Source organism: Artemia franciscana, chromosome 13 (genome assembly GCF_032884065.1).
Source record: "Artemia franciscana chromosome 13, ASM3288406v1, whole genome shotgun sequence".
Lineage (NCBI taxonomy): Eukaryota > Metazoa > Arthropoda > Branchiopoda > Anostraca > Artemiidae > Artemia > Artemia franciscana.
In genome coordinates, this window is record NC_088875.1 from 14,089,120 (window position 1) to 14,108,650 (window position 19,531).

The window sequence follows — 19,531 nt, forward strand, 5'->3', positions numbered from 1 at the left end:
CATATGTAAAGCTCTTGATAAACAAACAAATCAATATCATCTTCAAAATAGATACTGGTGCTCAAGCTAATATCATACCTGAAAGAATTTTCAATACTCTCAGACCAAGACCAAGAATTAACAAGACCTTACAAATACTTACCAGTTTTGGAGGTCAGAAAATCCCCACACTTGGTTTATGTAACCTTAAATGCGCATACACTAACGGATGCAGCGAAATACAGCCCTTCTTCATAGTAAGAGATGCCCCCATACCGATCCTTGGCTTTGAATCCAGTCGCAAGCTTAAACTCATCAGGCTGATCCTGACAGTAGAAAATTCAAAAGTCCTGAACCCAGACCCGTTCACAGAAGAATTCCAAGACATATTCCATGGTGTCGGACAGCTTGCAGGAGAATTCTGCATCACACTTAAAGAAGGAACTGAACCCAAAGCTGTACCAGCTAGACGCATCCCCATTTCCCTCCAAGAGAAATTCAAAAAGGAAATCAATAGGATGGAAGAGCTTGGAGTAATCGAAAAGATACTGCAGCCCACAGATTGGGTAAATGCCGTGGTTGTAATTGAAAAGCCTGACAAAAGTCTCCGAGTTTGCATTGACCCACATGACCTGAACAAGGCTATCAAAAGACCACATCATCCCATGCCAACATTCGATGAAGCAATACTTAGACACGCTGGGGCAAAGTTCTTCACAAAATTAGACGCTCGTCATGGTTATTGGTCCCTGGTCCTAGACGAAGAATCATCTCAGCTGACAACCTTCAACACACCATACAGCTGTTATAAGTTCAAAAGAATGCCGTTCGGACTGATTTCAGCTCAGGACGAATTCCAACGCTGCATGGAAGAAGCATTTGAAGGCATCCAAGGCTTCTCTGTTATTGTTGACGACATTATCATCTCAGGAAAAACCATTGAGGAACATGATGCGAACGTCCGCAGTGCTCTCATAAGGGCCCGTGAAAAAGGAGTCAAACTAAACCTCCAAAAATGCGTATTCAAGTGCAATAGCATACCGTATTTCGGGCATGTGATATCTGAAAATGGAATCCACCCAGACCCACAAAAAGTTAGAGCGCTGCGTGAAATGCGAACCCCTAATACAAAAGATGAACTCCAGACAATATTAGGAATGATGAATTACCTTGCAAGGTATATCCCCAATCTATCATCAATAAATCAGCCACTCCGTGACCTAGTAAAACAGCAACAATTTAAGTGGAAACAACAGCATGATAAATCATTCACTAATATCAAAGAATCCATTTGCAGCTCATTAGCATTCTTTGATCCAACTGCAGGCAATGTTGAGCTACAAGTCGACGCCTCAAAATTTGGCCTCGGTACCACCCTCAGTCAAAATGGAAAGCCAATCTCTTTTGCATCACGCTCACTAAACTCCACCGAGCAGAACTACTCGCAAATAGAGAAGGAACTTTATGCTATCCTTTTCGGCTGTATACATTTCCACCAGTATCTCTACGGCCGAAAATTCACGGTCGTCTCTGACCACAAACCCCTGCAAGTAGTCCTAAATCGCCCAATATCAAAGTCATCACCAAGACTGCAGAGGATGCTTTTAAGGATTCAACCATACGATCTCATAATAGCATTTCGCCCCGGCAAGGAAATTCCCGTTGCTGATGCGCTGTCGCGGCTAAACCTTCCCAAAGAAGATAAGAAAATGGAAAAAGAAATAGAATCATACATTCACTCTGTCATGTCTCTTCTACCAATCAGCAACGCCAGACTCGAGAGACTGAAACAGGAGACAAACTCCGACCCCCAGTTAGCTGAGCTCGCACAAGCAATCCAAAAAGGTTGGCCATCCTGCAGAAGAAACCTCCCTCCAACGCTCACCCCATTCTGGAACATCAGGCATGAACTAACAGTTGTAGACAAGATCATAATGAAAGGAGATCGCTTGGTCATTCCAAGAAATTCGCGGAAAGACATTCTTAGCTGCATCCATTTGTCACATTTGGGTATCAAAAAAACCAAGCAACGAGCCCGCGTAATCGTTGTTTGGCCTGGAATGACAAAAGATATTGAAGAATTCATCAAACACTGTCATGCATGCTCCATTAGCCAAAATTCCAACCAAAAAGAGCCCTTAATGCCACACAGCATACCTCATCTACCATGGGAGAAGGTCGGGTGCGATTTATTCTACAAGAACGGAAAATACTACATCATTACTGTTGACTATTACAGTCGCTTTTTTTAAATCGACATATTGGGGGAAAATGCAAATTCACACCACATAATATCCTGTCTTAAGAAGCATTTCACACGCTACGGAATCCCTCGTACCCTAATAACTGACAATGGCCCCCAGTTCACATCCACGCTATTCCAGAAGTTCATTGATAATTGGGAAATCTCTCAAACCACATCATCCCTGAACTCCCCTCAGTCAAACGGACTAGCAGAAAGAACAGTGCAAACAGCCAAAGATATGCTTATCAAAACAGATATTGCAGGACATGACTTTAACTTAGCATTGCTGGAATACAGAAACACCCCGGTTGATGGTCTAGCATCCCCAGCACAACTGTTGATGAGCAGAAACCTAAGGTCAGTCATTCCCTGCACTAAACAACTTCTCACACCAAAAACCATTCACCATAAACGATTTCAACAGAATCGGATAAAACAACAGTCACACCAAAGAAAATATCATAACAGACAGTCAAGGGAACTAAAACCTTTGCAAATTGGTCAACCGGTCTGAGCTCAAATTTGTGGGAAACTTTGGCAAGCCGGAATCGTTAAAAGAGTAGATGTAAACCCAAGATCATACATAATTGAAACAACCAATGGAGGAACTTACCAACGCAACAGGCAACACATAAAAACACTGAACCAGCAACCTCAATCACCAGACCTTGCAGACCATGAGGAGGACAGCCCTGAAGCCAAAACTTCACCAGCACCTATAAGCCCACCATCAATAGCCCCCGTCCCACCCGTAACACCGATAGAGACCCTTCCCCAACCTATAAATTTCGAATGTAGCTCAACGCTCCGCACACTCCCTCCAGCATCAAGCACCAGTCGCCCAGCCCAAGAAGAACCCCAAAACTCCCCATACATAACCCGTAGTGGCCGGCTTGTGAAGCCAATACAGAGAATGGACATGTGAGAATTTCCATAAACTATTTGTAGTAAGTGACAATTAAGTCGTGAATAACTAGTGAACTTATAAGTGTAGTGTCATATGGAAGAACCTTTGTTTAGTTAGTTTAATGTAAAAGGTCTAATTTTATGAAAGTTTTGTACCAGTCATCTAGTTTGGAAAGGAGGAAGGATGTAACATTCTAACTCATCCTTCTATTCTAGGTGACCTGGGTTTCTAGTACTTACCAATAAAAGGTCATAATTTTACACCCCCACCTCTCCACTGAACAAAAATCTTGGATACAGTCCATTCTTGGGTTACAAATTTGACCATTAGGCAGGATTCATTGTCAGAAAAGTAACCATGATATTTAGAAATAGCATAAAATCAAGAATCCAATGACAGGCTACTAATTTTATTTTATTAGCATGCTCCCTTAAAAAGTGGTCAACAACTAAACTGGTGCCAAGATTGCAATTTTAGTCATTAGCACAGAAGAGTTAAAGCCTATCTTTGAGAAAAATTACAGATTTAGCCAAATAGATGCATAGGCCAACCATTAAGTTTATAATATTTTATCATAATAAATCAATGAACATGGAATACATGGCATTAAAATATCAACTTTGCATTGGATGTTGAATTAAAATAGGCCTACATCTTTTTATCTCAGAGCCTACAAAAAAAAAAAAAAAAAAAAAAAAAAAAAAAAAAAAAAAAAAAAAAAAAAAAAAAAAAAAAAGGAACAAGATATAACTTAGTGTCCTACTAAGGGCTTAAGGTAAAATTCTAGTTAATTGACTTCTTGCTATCGAAAGGGTTTAGGTTAGGAAAATGAAACTTTCAGGGATGGGTCTACAGGCTAAAGTATGTCCCAGGAAGGTATTTTGAAGTACCCACCTCCACTCCTTCTCCCTCCAGATGGCTCTGAAATTTGGCTACATGATAGGTCTATACCTGAAATTTTGACAAAACAACATTTTACCTTAATTTTCAGTTACTAGTTGCTTTTTCTCTACCTTTAGTTCTGAAAACGCAATTCCTGTTATTTGAGTAGAATTTTGAGCCATATCAATGTTTTTTTTCAAAATTTAGGAAATGCATTGGCCTATCTTTAAAACCTTATAAAACGGAATTGAGCAAAGTTATGAAGCTGAATATAATTTTGTTGTACTTCAATTAAGCAGAAGATCTATTTTGCAAGGTTTCACTTTTATAACACACATATTTTTAAAGGTCATCAAAGGTCAGGGCCCTCTAGAAGGAGGAGTGGAGGTAGTTGCTTCAAAATACTCTCCTGAAACATACTTTAGTCTGTAGATTCATCCCTGAAAGTTTTATTTTCTGGTAAAATTCTAGTTAATTGACTTCTTGCTATCTCAGAAAGGGTCTATGTTAGGAAAATGAAACTTTCAGAGATGAATCTACAGACTAAAGGATGGTCCAGGAAGGTATTTTGAAGCAACTACCTCCACTTTGATGACCTTTAAAAATATGTGTTATAAAAGTGAAACCTTGCAAAATAGATCTTCTGCTTAATTGAAGTACAACAAAATTGTTTTGAGCTTCATAACTTAGCTGAATTCCATTTTATAAGGTTTTTAAGATATGCAAATACATTTCCTAAATTTTGAAAAAAAAAAACATTAATACAGCTCAAAATTCTACTCAAATAACAGGAATTGCATTTTCATAACTAAAGGCAGAGAAAAAGCAACTAGTAACTGAAAATTAGGGTAAAATGTTGTTTTGTCAAAATTTCAATAGGTATAGACCTGTCATGTAGGCAAATTTCAGGGCTCTCTAGAGGGAGAAGGAGTGGAGATGGGTGCTTTAAAATACCTTCCCAGGACATACTTTAGCCTGTAGAGCCATCCCTGAAAGTTTCATTTTCCTAACCTAAACCCTTTCCAAGATAGCAAGAAGTCAATTAACTAGAATTTTATCCATTTTCCTAGCCTAAATCCTTTTTGAGATAGCAAGAAGTCAATTAACTAAAATTTTACCAGGGCTTAAAATTAAATTTACAAAAATGGTGATAAATACACTTAAAAAGAACATTAAAAGGTGCTGCCCACAGGACTTATGGACTAATACACTTTGCTCTATAGGTAATGTTACCTGTAAGCAAGCCAACTTTATGCATTTTTAATCTTGTTGGAAGGAGATTTTAGAAAGCTAAAAAATAGGTTTGCTTCTCTAATAATGACAAAGAAACAATATGTAATCATCAGAATCTTGCTATATGCAGTAATACACACTTTAGATGGCTTTGATGAAACTAAACATTTACCTTATCTTCTAGCTAGCAAATGAACCAAGCCAAATTGAGAAAATTAACAATTTGCCCACTGCTTTGAGTTCATTCTTGAAAATTTAAATAGGGCTATCCAGTGTAATAACTTTCTGAAATAGCAGTAAGTGCAAAAATTTAGTTTCACCTAGATTAGTGCTTGGTCTGGAAAAATACTAGCCTATAAATTTGGAAGACAACTTTAAATTTCTAAAATACTGGTCCTAATAGAGAATCATACCCCATTAATAGCAAACACAGACTAGAAAATTTAGGCTAGGTTGCATTTGCACTTCCTTCTGAGGAGGAGTAATTGTAAGCAAGGACCGAGAAAAATCCATCTGCTAAAAAGATTCATGTTGTCCAAAAGGTTACTCTGGAAAATTGCAATTGGCCTATATCATCTAAGCAGCTATAACAAAAATTAATGAATTCCTACAGCATTAAAATTCTTGTTAGCCATGTTAGACAAGGTGAGCAGCAGTGTTGCAAACCGCTGAAAAAAACACTAGATTCTCGAAAACATCACTAAATCAGCACATAAATCACTAGATTATTGACCACAAATGACTGGAAATCCTAGAATTATAATACTCTTTATCATTGTAGTTAATAATTGTTTTTTTCTTTACCATGTTCTATGCAAGCGCACCTACAGGAAGGGGGTACCGCTGGATGTGGAAATATACCTTTAGATTGATGTCTTGTTTTACTCAAGCGAAAAATACCCTTGAAATTTTGAAAAATGCCTTTTTGCATCTCTCTGCAGAGAATAGAACAAAATCCTTGCTTCCTCCCTGGTATTTTCCCAATTTGGTTCCCTTGGATAATACCCCGATTATAAATAATTGGTTTGGTTATCAGTGATCTAATCGAAATATCTGCTTTTTCTTTTCAATTTTTTATTTTTGTCGATCCAAAACTCTAGTTTTTTTCGCAAAAGATACAGAAACTATTTTCTTTCTACTTTAGTTGAGCTAATTTAATTGCTGGGACACCAGCAACAATTTTGAAAATGGCCTTTTTATATTTTCATAGAAAAATGTGACCCACCTTTCACAAATTTCGATAATTATCGTTCTTCTTATTGCTTCTTTAATAAAAAAAAGAGATTCTTGTTAATTATACAGAATACACCCAAGGAGTAAAGTAATATTTAGTGTTAATCCTAATGAAATGTGCCAAAATATGATGCAAATATAATACTTTAGTTTATATGACAACATAATTCCGGTTATATATTTGCACATTAGGGGAGTGTGGGGGTAAAGTAACTTATATTTACTTAACCCCCATCCTCTTAATGTGCAAATATATAGCAAGTTCTACAACTCCAATGCATTCTGTCACCCGTTGTTTGTCTTATTCGCTATGAAACCGATTTTTATAGATCGTACATTATCCCCGTTATCCTTAGCATACTTTCTTCCTAAGATCTATCCTCGGAGGCTGCGCAGGTCATGTTAAACCTGAAGGTATAATTTCGGAGCCTTTCAACTATGCTAAACAAAATGGCTATCTCAAACTTTCGATTGGATTTTGGGAGAAAAGAAGGACGTGGAGGAGGGGTAGTAGCCGTCTGATCTTTTTGGTCATGTAAAAGCAACACCATAATTTTAATGTCTGTTGAAATGAGTCCTCTCCAGCTGGTCTAGGACCGTTGGTTCGACACGGTCACCCCTGGCAAAAAAAAACAAATAAACATGCATCCGATATTTTACTTCTGGCAAATAAGACAAAATTCAACAGTTTTACAGATAGTTGCTTGAAACTTCTACAGTAGGGTTCTCTGATGTGCCGAATTTAATGATTTGATTTATATTAAATTTCTTTGACCTTTAGTGAGTGTTTCCTTCCTCTTTCAAAAGCCAGGCAAAATTTTACAGTCTCTTAGCTTTTTATGGGTAAAACTAAGCTTAACGAATCTTATATATTTGGAATCAACATTATAAGCCGATGATATATCGATTGATATCAAAATTCTGTTTCTATAGTTTCGCTTACTAATAAGCCTTGTTGCTACATTCTTATAGTTTGTTATTACAAACTGTTTGATATGTTAGCACATAAATACAAAAATTTTAAGAATAGGAAATTATCTGCGCTTATTAGGTGTTTCAATTACCAATAAGAGAATTTGGAGAATTACTGGAGTTACGATTAGATATTAGAAGTAAGGATTAAAATCATTAGACAATTCCCAGAGAAAATACCCCCTAACTCCCAACCAACTTCAATCATAAAACTGCAATTGATTTATTCCATCTAGTTATGTTACAAATCCTATTAGAAAAAGCACTAAGTCCTATTTTCTCTTTAATGATTCTTTTTTAATTTGGAAAATTATATTTAATATGCACCAACCGTCTTATTTTTCAATGACTCCATTTCTATTTTATTTACAGATATAGAGGGTATGTTCGTGTTCACCATTCACTCTACTTTCAAATGTTTTAACAGAAGAAAATCTAATTTAGAAGTGATAGATTACATAGAGAAAAACATTAATATGGAGACAAAAATTCGATTTGAGCAAATGTTGTTAAATAGGAAGTAAAGAATATTTTTGCAATTTTGCGATTAACTAGCAATAACGCTCTGGGGTCTATAGCTGATATTGATATATGGTGAAAAATCGGAAGTTTTAGAGGCGTTAAAATTGCATAAATGCTCATCTGGAACATCTTAGGAACTATAACGAATCCCTATTTTCTGTTTTTTTTCTATTAATTAGCTTCTTGTATGATTTATTCGATTGAATCATGGATCTAAACGGTATATAGGAATAAAAATTAGGAAAAAAACACTAGTTTTAGAGCAAAAATCACTATGAATCACTAACAAGGAGAAAATCACTAGGCAACATGAAAAATTACTAGAAATAGTGATAAATCACTAGGGTGGTAACCCTTGTGAGCAGGCTTTGGAATTAATGTTTCTTTGATTTCTTTATGATTAAGCAGCTGAAACTGCGACTCCCAACTGCTGGGATTTCAAGCGAGTGAAAATTAAGACCCATAAAGAGTGCAATTAAAAATTTTCCATACATTGCTGATGCTGGACACCCCGCCCCTGTTAATCTCCTGATCAGGGAGATGAAACTATACGCGGACGACTCCGTACATTGGACCTTGTGCCTAAAGTTTTTGAGCTAATGCATTAAAAAATTCCCACTAGATACCCTTAGTATAACACACATTTGCCGTAAGTTTTAGATCTTAAATAAAAGAGACAATCGAGAAGAGAGGTGAAGAAGTATTTATATGCTTCTTGGTATATAAATGACACATATAGCTGGAAATCCTGACACATATAGTCTTTGTCGAATATTTTTAAGTTATAATACCTCCTGGGCCATAAGTTAGCAGGATCAGACGAGACATGGACCTGCTATTTGCATGGCAATTTTCATCAGTAAACGACGGGCCGTTATCTACAAAAAATAAATTTTTAAAGTAGCGTCAACAAGGGGGCTCTCCAGGCGCTATTTTTGGGGGGACTCCTGACACTTTTTGCAGTGTCTAGTTCCGTCCCGTACTGACGAAAGAGTTTTTTTTAAGCTAGAAAATGGAATCAGAGGTGTCTGGAGGCAAAAAACTGCAAAGTATTCCAGTTTTGTTATAGAAGCCCTGCAGGCTTCTTTCCATTCTATGTCTTAAAGCATGAAATGGCGTTATCTGTATAATTATGTGTTGTTTTCTGAAGATGCTGACGATTATTTTCTTTTATTGATTGTTTGCAGATAATATTTGAAAGAGGAGCGGTGCGCCTAATCCAGAATTAGTCAGGCGTGCTGTTATTTAATCCGCAAATGGGAATTCGTCTTTCCGAGATGCAGAAGAATTTCCATTGAAAAAGAGTTGCCTTGTAGATTCCGCAAAACGGTGCAAGTTATCATACAGTAGGTACAAATATCGATTAAAGTAGAGCAAGTCGTAGCAATAATGACAGTGACAGTGTTCAGGAGAGCACGAAGAAGCTAGGAAATGAATGGGAGAACAGGAGTGGATTGGATAAAAGGGTTCACCAAACGGAATGCGAGTTTGTCCGTCAGAAAACCTGAAAATATAAGCCAGGCTCATGCTACTGCCTTTAATGCTGTTTTAATTGCTTCCTTCTTTCAAAATCTTCAGGAGTTGTTTTGCAAGTATCATTTTCCTCCTGGTCGAGTTTGGGAGTGCGACAAAACAGGAGTACCCAAAGTTATGCAGGCCCCAAAGATGAAGGCAAAATAGGTGGCACAGAGTGTGCCAGCAGAAAGAGGGGAAAATACCACAATATTATGCTTTGCATCTGCAACAGATCAGACGATTCCACCATTTTTTGTTTTTCGGAGAGTCAAAGCTCCATGTAGGATTTATCAAGATGGGCCGCCAGGATGCATTGGCATAGCACATCGCAGTGGAAGGATGGACGACCTTGGAAAATTTCCTTTGTTCCATGGAACACTTTCTAGAAGAGATCAAACTTAGTAAAACAGACCCTGTTTTACTCTTGTTTGACAATCATGAGAGACATATTCCAGTAGAAGTAGTTCCCTTTTGCAAAGATAGCAGCATCCACCACCTAAAATTTCCTTCCCACTGCTCCCATCGTCTCTAACCCCTTAACGTTTCAATGTATGTACCACTGAAATATGCCATCAAGGAGTCATTTCACGATGGGATGCAGTTAAACCCTGGCCGGAGAATTTCAATGCATGAAATAATAAAGTTGTGCAAGCATCCCCTTCTGGAAAATCCAAATCCTCAAAATATTGCACCTGGTTTCGAGGAGGCAGGAATTCGGCCTTAAAATCTGAATGTTTTCACAGAATCTAATTTTCTGCCAGCTAAAGTCACGAACCACCCATACCCAGCTGAAGAGAGTGCCTCAGACCCTTCCAATACGGTTGATCCTCACCCTGATTCAGGTCGTACTTCATCTCTTGTCTTGATGGATCCACAGCCAACACCATGGCTCTAACTCCAAAAGCATCAGACAATATCCGAAGACGAAAATGCAAATTGGTCCACAAAAAAACTGCAGGAAAGGCAAAGGTAGAATTCTGACGAAAACACCAGAAAAAAGAGCACTAGAAGCAGAGACTGAGCTAAAGCTCTATAATAAAAAGAAAAAGTCACTAAAAAAATCAAAGACTTCATTGATTTCTGACGAAACTAGATACAGTATTTCAGACATAGATATGCTGCTCAACAATGAGTCGGATGACGAGTCTTTAAGTAGTGGAAGTAACAGTGAGCTTGAGACTTACGGAAAATTTTCTTGTGGAAATTTTGTATTAGTAAAATTTATAGCAGGAAAGAAGCAAAACTTTGCTGTTTAATATGTTGGTGAAAATGAAGAAATATGCAGCAGTCACAAAAATAAATTACCTGAGGAAGACTGGCGGAAAGCATATCTTCCCTGAATGTCAAAATTGGGCAGAAACTTACTTTCAAGATATTATCAAGAAGCTCCCTGCACCGGTTTCAGTAGGAGTAACTGGGTGAATAGACAAAGCTCTTGTATTTGGCTGCGATTTGGCCCAGTTTCCAATAAAATAAATTAAATGTTACATTTGACTTGTACATTAACTGAATTAAATATCAATTTTATCGGAATACATTATTAAAAGCATTAGTTAATGAATGTCCGGAAATGCCCCATACGTTTCCGAAGCAACCATATGGTTTGGACAACTTCGGACACTTGAAGATGTCACGCATTTTTGGGCCCCACCAAGGATCGACTTGATGGAAGTCAGTGAAAAAAAATCTCCAAGAAAACCGAATAGTTAAGCTATCTATACGAGTAAAAAGGAAGTGTATCCTTAAAAATACGCCATTTAGGGACCTCAAAACATACGGTTACCCTCCTCCCCTCTCCCCTACCGTTTTGTTTAAGAATTACTGCTAAGCTTTCTAATGGCTAGTAAACAGAAAAAACATTGCCTTCATTTTTTTTTTACTTTAAAGAAAAAGTTAGGAAGGTTCCATTTTTAATGAACTTCTAAATAATGAGCTAGACATTAAATCTCAATATTTTTAAATAAAAAGGTAATTTGCTTTTACATCTATGCAGGTAGATAAGACGATTATGCAAAACTGCTTTTTAGTTCTTTTATTCAATTTGGTTTTCTAGTTGTCATTGACCTTCTTCTTCTTAAATCGGAACGCCGGAAAAGTAACTAGACGGCTTAGGCAAGATACAGGATGCAAATAAAAGTACCGGTGAGTAGTTGTATCCTTGGATATGAGTAATGTAATATGAAGTGTTTTATTTCTTTGGAAGTTTTTGTATCATCATTTCATAAAAGAGTAGGGAAAGGGTGATTTTGGCTAGAAATTCGAAAAAAGAATGATTTCCCCTGTCACTCAAGTAAAAGAGTGAAGTCAAGCAGAAAATGCAACAAAAACACGAAAGAGTGACCGTTGGCAACCCTGATCTAAGCAGGAAAAAATCCAATTAAACATGTCGATGACAGCCAGTTTGGTGAATCCTATGGTCCTCTCCACAATCAATACAGCTTATCGCAATTGCGTCTACCATCGTAACCATCCCTTAAGAAATTAAGACACATCAAAACCAAGTAGAAGCCGTGAATGACATCAAGTACCTCGGCTCCATTCTGTCAAATAGTAGTTCAGCCGAGAGCGTAGTAAATACATAAATAGCCAAGGTATCTTCCGTCCTTGGAAGAGTCAACGTTCTGGCGCAACCCTGTTGCCAGCCACAGGCTCGGTCCTAATACACGTTGGGAACACTTGGACAACAACCACCACGACTCTGAAGAAGCAGCATTTGCATAAAACCGGAGGACTTCGAAAAATAGAGCGACTCCGATTGCATAATTGTATTAGCAAGGTCAATCTCCTGACCCTTGCAAACTAGATTCCATTTTACCTGCAAGTAGTGCAGCTTACGCTGAGATGGTACGAATATCTCCCCTGAATACCAAAAGAGACCTCATGTCACAGATTCCAACCCCTGGCCTCTGGGTGAAAACAACCACGTGGTCGTCCAAGAAGGAGATGGTCAAATAGTTTCTTCAACTCCAAGGCAAGGCAGAAATAACATTTAAAGATACACTCGCGGCTGCTGTAGACCGGGTGTCCTGAAAGAGAATGTTATCTGTTCTCTCGTTGCAGGAGCCAAGTCAGCAGGAGAATATAAGTCAATCGTGTTTACAGAATTTAAGCTATTTGGTGGTAATACTAAGCAGTCAAGTTGAGTAGCAAAGGTAAAAACAATGTTAAGTTGATACAAAACAGGAAGAATCATAAATAACTAATAAATTTCAGAGTAAGACTGAAACTTTTTTTGCAAGTTTTTTTTAGCCTAATTAGCTGCAACAACCGCTCCTTTTAAAGTATTACATTCCTAGCAGTGCTTCAGCTTTTCTCTTCAAATATTCTGTATAGTTTTCATTAGGACTGTTTTTCGTTTTTTTTTCCGCCTTACATACGAAACTGCTAGCTAACAATTTTTCCAACAGCTACGTTTCCACTGTCCAAACAAGGGTTGTTAGTTACATCTTTAGACAATTAATTCAACAAATCGAATCATTGTTGGAGAATTTCAAGCGCATGATTCAATGTAGCAAAGCATAATGACTAGTTTTCATGCTTGTACTATTGATGGAGTTTTTTGCCTGCCTGGATTTGCCTGCCAAATATTTTATTTTGCTACCCTGGTGGTCAATCTGGCCCCGACAACAGTCCTTGAAATCCTCAGGTTTATTTCTCAGCTTGTGCGTTTAAATGTCCCGCTCATTTGTTACATGTCTGCGATTTGTTAGCAATGAATTTTACAGTTAATTAAAAAATCTGTCTCTGCTGTAAATATTCTCTTACACCATACTGCCTTTCAATTTACAAATAAATAGAAATGAATATAAAAACATACAAATATTATATTTCAACTAAGCCAGTGGAAAGCAACAAGAAAATATTTTTTTTTTACTGATGGTAATAGTTTCCGACATAATCGCTAAAAGTATTTCTTGCAGGGTAAGACCAAAATTCGTTCTTTAAAAGAAAAATGGTGGATATTTTTCCAAATACCTTACACAAGTGTAGAAGGAAACCAAGTTTGTCAATGGACATGCATAATTTTCTTGTATCCATTAAAAAAAAAAAAAAAAAAAACATACATAATAGATATCCCTTACTCTCCATTCAGTTCAATTCGGTTCATTTGGGTTTATTAAAAAAATAAATATAACAGTCATAACATACATAATCTCTCATCTTTATACAAAAAATGCATGCTGAAAACTGACAATTCCAATGCGGTGAAATCTATTTTGAAATACTTTCAGCAGTTAGATGACAACAAGCCGTCTAACATTGTTGAGTAATTTCATCGTTATGATGGCAATTTAACCCATGATTCACTTTTTTGCTCTCATTTGAAGAAAAGAGAGTCAATGAGCCATGAGGATAACGATTGCCATCATTTAGATGTATAACTGATGTTTAGACGAAGTTAGACCCGTAATATAGTTTTGTCACCGTCAAACCGCAGAATAGACTCTGAAACAAATGTACTTTCACTTTCGCTCTTGATAAAACAATTGATATTAAACACGTGTGACCCTTTAAATACAACTGTGTACCTTGGAGTCTTTTCTTCTTGAATGTTTGATTGTTCTTTCTCCTTTCGGGAAGTTCCTGACTGTTTTCCTTTTCATAGTTTTCTGGGAATTTTTTCCTGAGCTCAGGCCTCTCTGCCAAAATTAAGAAGAAAGGATTATCTTTGGCTGATGTTTTGCGTTTATTTTTGAAAAGTGGAAAGAAAAAGTAGCTCTGAGGTTTTCAAATTAGGACACATACATTTCGTCATAATCAATTTGTTACTATTATCATTATAGCTATTAGAAATTTCTTCCATTGCCATTTCTTTAATTGCTAAAAGCATTCTCTAGTTGCTGTTGCCTTGAAATATACCCATACCTCTGCAAAGACCTCATTTATCTTAACAGATATGGTTAAGAAGCCTTAATAAAAATGCTAAAACGACGAAGAACATATTTTAACTGAGTCCTGTCAGATTAAAAATATTCTTCTCCGTCAAAATGTCTGAGGACTCTAAAGTGAAGGTTTTAAGTCATTTTTGACAAAAAACAAACAAACAAAAAACACAAAAATGAAGCCCTGTATTTTTCCTGAGAGGAATGGTCAAGAATGCGTGCAGGGTTGCATGGTCATTTAAGTGGATTGAGATTAGTTTTAATCAATTTTTAAATCTTCTTTAATGTAAAAGAATAAATACGTATCTCGTGTCCATCAGAGAGCTGAATGGTAAAACGTACGCTCACATGCATATCCTATATTTTAATGTATTTAGATAATTTTCATGCATAAAAAAATGTTCTTGCATATATTTTGATGTGAGACGCATCATGTGATTGCATTTTGTTTGTTTACATTTAAAAAAAAATTTCATAAAAGAGAAAAAGTGCTACATTCAATGTAGCACATCCTACAGTGCTATAAATGATGAAATAGTGCTGAAATAGCACTTTCGTGCTACAGATGCAACCCTGAATGTGTGTTCTTTTTTACAACTGCGCTTGATACAAAAAATGGCAGTATAAATGGTGAGAGAGGGCTTAATCAAGCGTAAATTTGGAATTTTAGCGCCCTTTAGATGCCGAAGAGGTCACACAGCCGCCAAGTGCTTATTCGAATGGGTCGGTGCGCTGGATTCGGGATCCCTTGTCTGAGAGGACGCGGGTTCGAATCCCGGTGTACCCAATTCTTCAGTTTGGGACGGGGGTCAGTGGCGTGACTCTGTAAGCTTAGCCAGAGTCGACCCAGCTCTAAATGGGTACCTGGAGAAATCTGTGGAAGGTAAACAGGAAGGGTGTGCAAAAGCACAGGATGGCTGGCCCCCAACCCCACATTGCACTTCCTGGCTGAAGGGCCAAGAAACGGAGATCAGCACCACCGGTACGGACTGTAAAGTCTAATGCCGTATCCTTTACCTTTTTTACCAAGTGCTTATTTCTGCCATGCTGTACAGCAAAACGATACTATCGAGCAAATATTCTAACATGGCAAATTACTTCAGAAATGTGTAAAAGCTGTTCATATAACCTTGAATTTTTAGAGGCCACGCAGTCGCACAGTTATGTGCTCCTGCTTAAACATATATTTATGTTAAAAAACTTCATTAGAGTATTTTTAGACCCAAATTTTTAACATTCCATGGAAGGTCTTTATGATTGGTGTGAAGAGGATAGTTTGTCAGACTAACTCCCCTCATTTGAAGAAGCGCATGCGGACCGAGCACCGAAACATCTGGACTGAGGGGCCATAGTGCACAGATGGTTTTTTTAATGAAAGTGGTAGGTTTAACAATTCAAAGTAATGAGTTAGGAAGAGGTACTCTAGCGCTTAAAGAAGGGGAAGGTGCTTAGGAGTGGCACCCTCCTTATCTTTAGGAAACTATAAAAAAAAACGAAATGAAGCGAAGATACCTGTCTGTTAAACGGAACACACTTAAAAAGTGAAGTTAGGTTAATCCTCATGAAATATACGAAAACATGACGATAATACAACACTGCAAAAACGAAATTATGTAAACTACAGAAAGAAAGCCACGCCGAACGCTTTATAGTTTTTTACTGTTTTAAAAAGAAGAGTTGAGAGAAAGAGTCAAACTTTAGCGTAAAGAGCGGGGCATTGATGAGGAAGCAGCCCCTTTCATATACGAAGTAATATCTGTTCGTTTTAAGTTTTAATGTCGCTCCTTACTTTCAGTTGAAAAAACTTTTTTTTTATTTAATACTTGTAGAGGTCATAGTAGGAAAATCCCAAAGGTTTGAAATATCACTTCAGATACGTACGCACAAGAGTCTTCGACATAGCCTTTCTAAACCTAAAGAATTTCCTTATTATTTCCCATATTAGCACATAATTCGACGGTTCTGACACTATTCAAAGCTGCCCCCACTTTTGTCAAAGCATCTTACATAGTTTATGTTTTGAACCCAAAGTCCCCTTCATGTTCATCGAGAGTTTTAACCCGGGGATTATCCTGATTCGAAAATACACAAAACTAGGATAAATACCTGTCATTGACTGGTTTTTCCGAAAAAAAATGGGAACTTACTTTGTCCCTGGACCATATAAGTACTGGAGATGCTGGTTTTTGAAAACTTTTTGCGTCCACTGACTCTTGATTTTTTTTTTTTTCTTTTTTTTTCACTGCTCCCACCATCTTTGCTAATAATACTACCAAGGTAAATGAAAATGTTCACCTGGCCAATCTCATCTTTACCCAACGTCACCTTTTCATCGCCTAATCTAAGTCCAGAGGAGTTTATCCACTCCATTTTAGTCTTCCCTGTGCTGCTTAAGACAAAGTCCACCAACCATACAAGGATAAAACCTTTGCTAAAGCTCTTCTATCAACAAAAACGAATGCTGTCTCGTAATCTATAAAACTAACTAAGGCACTTCAGATGTTTTTGCATAGTAAAAGCAAACCAATTAAGAACACTTTTTTAGAAAAAATATTATCAATCCATTTTAAGATCAATCCTTTTAAGATAAAGCAGCAGCCTGTTTTAGAAGTTTTGCTTTTTTTAATGTTTAATTTGATATCACATCTGCGCAATGGCTCAGTTCAATGACTGGCTCTCGTGTTGGTTCTGAAAAGGACATGTCATAATTAGTTTGCACACAACTTCTAAGTAAAGCCATCTTGATAGTATTAGGACTATAGACTAGCTTTATAATTTGTATCATAGCTTAAAATTCACTGTTGTAGAAATAGAAATAATCAGATTTCCAGAGTTCATATTTATGTCTTATTTGATTTTCATTTCAAGAAATATTTCTTACAATTTAAGACTGTATATTACTCACTATTGGTATTATAGCTAGAAAGACCAAAATACTACCTTATAAATCGATCCAAAGTGTCTGTATGCTGTTGTTGTCAGGCTACATACCCACTTTGACTCCCAAATCAAAATTTCTGTCTTTTATAATTGACTTTTGTGTTTTCAGTAAAGTATTAGTTTTTTACAATCCTAAAGCATAGGGAAACACAATTATTTGGTTTATTTGTACTAGTTTTATTGATATATATTAGATAGGCTGTGAAATAATAATTTTTGTTCGTTTTAAGTTTCAACGAAAATTACACCATCAAATTCAGCGCATCAGAGAACCCTACTGTAGAAGTTTCAAGCTCCTATCTACAAAAATGTGGAATTTTGTATTTTTTGCCAGAAGGCGGATCACGGATGCGTGTTTATTTGTTTGTTTCTTTTTTCCCAGGCGTGATCGTATCGACCCAGTTGTCCTAGAATGTTGCGAGAGGGCTCATTCTAACGGAAATGAAAAGTTCTAGTGCCCTTTTTAAGTGACCAAAAATTGGAGGGCACCTAGGCCCCCTCCCACGCTAATTATTTTCCCAAAGTCAACGGATCAAAATTCTGAGATAGCCATTTTATTCAGCGTAGTCGAAAAACCTTATAACTATGTCTTTGGAGACGACTTACTCCTCAACAGTCCCCGAGGGAGGGGCTACAAGTTGCAAACTTTGACCAGTGCTTACATATAGTAATGGTTATTGGGAAGTGTACAGGCGTTTTCAGGAGGGTTTTTTGGTTGGGGGGAGGGGTTGAGAAGAGGGGAATATACTGGGGGAACTTTCCATCGAGGAATTTGTCATGGGGGAAGAAAATTTCCATGAAGGGAGCGCAGGATTTACTAGCATTATTTGAAAAAAAAACAATGAAAAAATAAATATGAAAAAGTTTTTTCAGCTGGAAGTAAGGAGCAGCATTAAAACTTAAAACGAAGAGAAATTATTACCCATATAAGGGGCTCACCTCCTCCTAATACCTCGCTCTTTACGCTAAAGTATTTTTAGTAATGTTAACTATTTATTCTACGGCTTTTGTGATTCAGAGGTCATTCTTAATGAATTGGGACAAAATTTAAGATTTAGTGTAAAGAGAGAGGTACTGACAAGGGGGCGAACCCTCTGATATGTGTAATAAAAACATGAGAATAAAAAATTCTTTACGTAAGCTAATTTATAAGTTCCGTATATCTTTTACTAATAAAAAGATTCGTAAAATATTAAAAGTTCTAGTTGCCTTTTTAATTAACCAAAAAATTGGAGGGCAACTAGGCTTCCTCCCCCGCTCTTTTTTTCTCAAAATCATTCGATCAAAATTATGAGAAAGCCATTTAGCCAAAAAATAAAAATGAAAAAAAATGCAAATTTCGTTTTAATTATTTCTCTGCGGAGAGCCAAAATCAAAACATGTATTGATTCAAAAACGTTCAGAAATTAAATAAAAAAAAAACAAGTTTTTTCAACTGAAAGTAAGGAGCAACATTAAAACTTAAAACGAACAGAAATTACTTCGTATATGAAAGGGGCTACTTCCTCATCAACGCCCCGCTCTTTACGCTAAAGTTTTTTACTATTTTAAAAAGAAGGGTTGAGAGAAGGAGTCAAACTTTATTTAAGAACATTTTACGAACATTTTCATTAGAAAAAAATATACGTAACGAATAACTTATGTAACGAACTTCTATGTTCGTATGCTTTTATTGCGTATATGAGGGGGTTCACCCCTCGTCGATACCTCGCTATTTACACTAAAGCTTAAATTCTGTCCCAATTCCTTTAAATGACCCTTGAATCACAAAGGCCGTAGAATAAATAGTTGAAATTACTAAAAATACTTTAGCGGAAAGAGCTATTACGAGCGGAATTACGGAATTTTAGCGGTATTACGAGGAGGTAAACCCCTCATATGCGAAATAACTTCTTCTTGTTTTAAGTTTTAATGCTGCTCCTCACTTTCAGTAGAAAAAACTTTTCATATTTATTTTTTCAAGTTTTTTTTTAAATAATACTAAAAAATCCTGTGCCCCCTTCATTGAAAGTCTCTTCCCAATTGAGAAGTTTTTCCATGGAAAGATCTTCCCACGTAACACCCCCCTCAACTCTCCCTCCCAAACCAAAAAATCCCCCTGAAAACGTCTGTACACTTCCCAGTAACCATTACTATATGTAAACACAGGTCAAAGTTTGTAACTTGCAACCCCTTCCACGGGGACTGCGGGGGAGTATGTCGTCCCCAAAGACATAGTTA

General features: G+C 36.9%; 1 protein-coding gene across 3 annotated transcripts in view; it reads right to left on the reverse strand.

Moving 5' to 3' along the window:
• Positions 1-14,107, reverse strand: part of LOC136034560 (prefoldin subunit 4-like) — a 31,440-nt gene extending 17,333 nt beyond the window's left edge. The window contains exon 1 of one of the 3 annotated variants that reach the window (XM_065715800.1): positions 14,018-14,107. In XM_065715800.1, coding sequence (XP_065571872.1) covers positions 14,018-14,092 — 75 coding nt within the window. In that variant the 5' untranslated portion in view covers positions 14,093-14,107. Of the gene's footprint in view, positions 1-5,857; positions 6,011-6,050; positions 6,070-14,017 lie in introns of those variants that run through there. The other 2 variants (XM_065715802.1, XM_065715801.1) reach the window with 2 other exon arrangements.
• Positions 14,108-19,531: the final 5,424 nt, after the last annotated feature.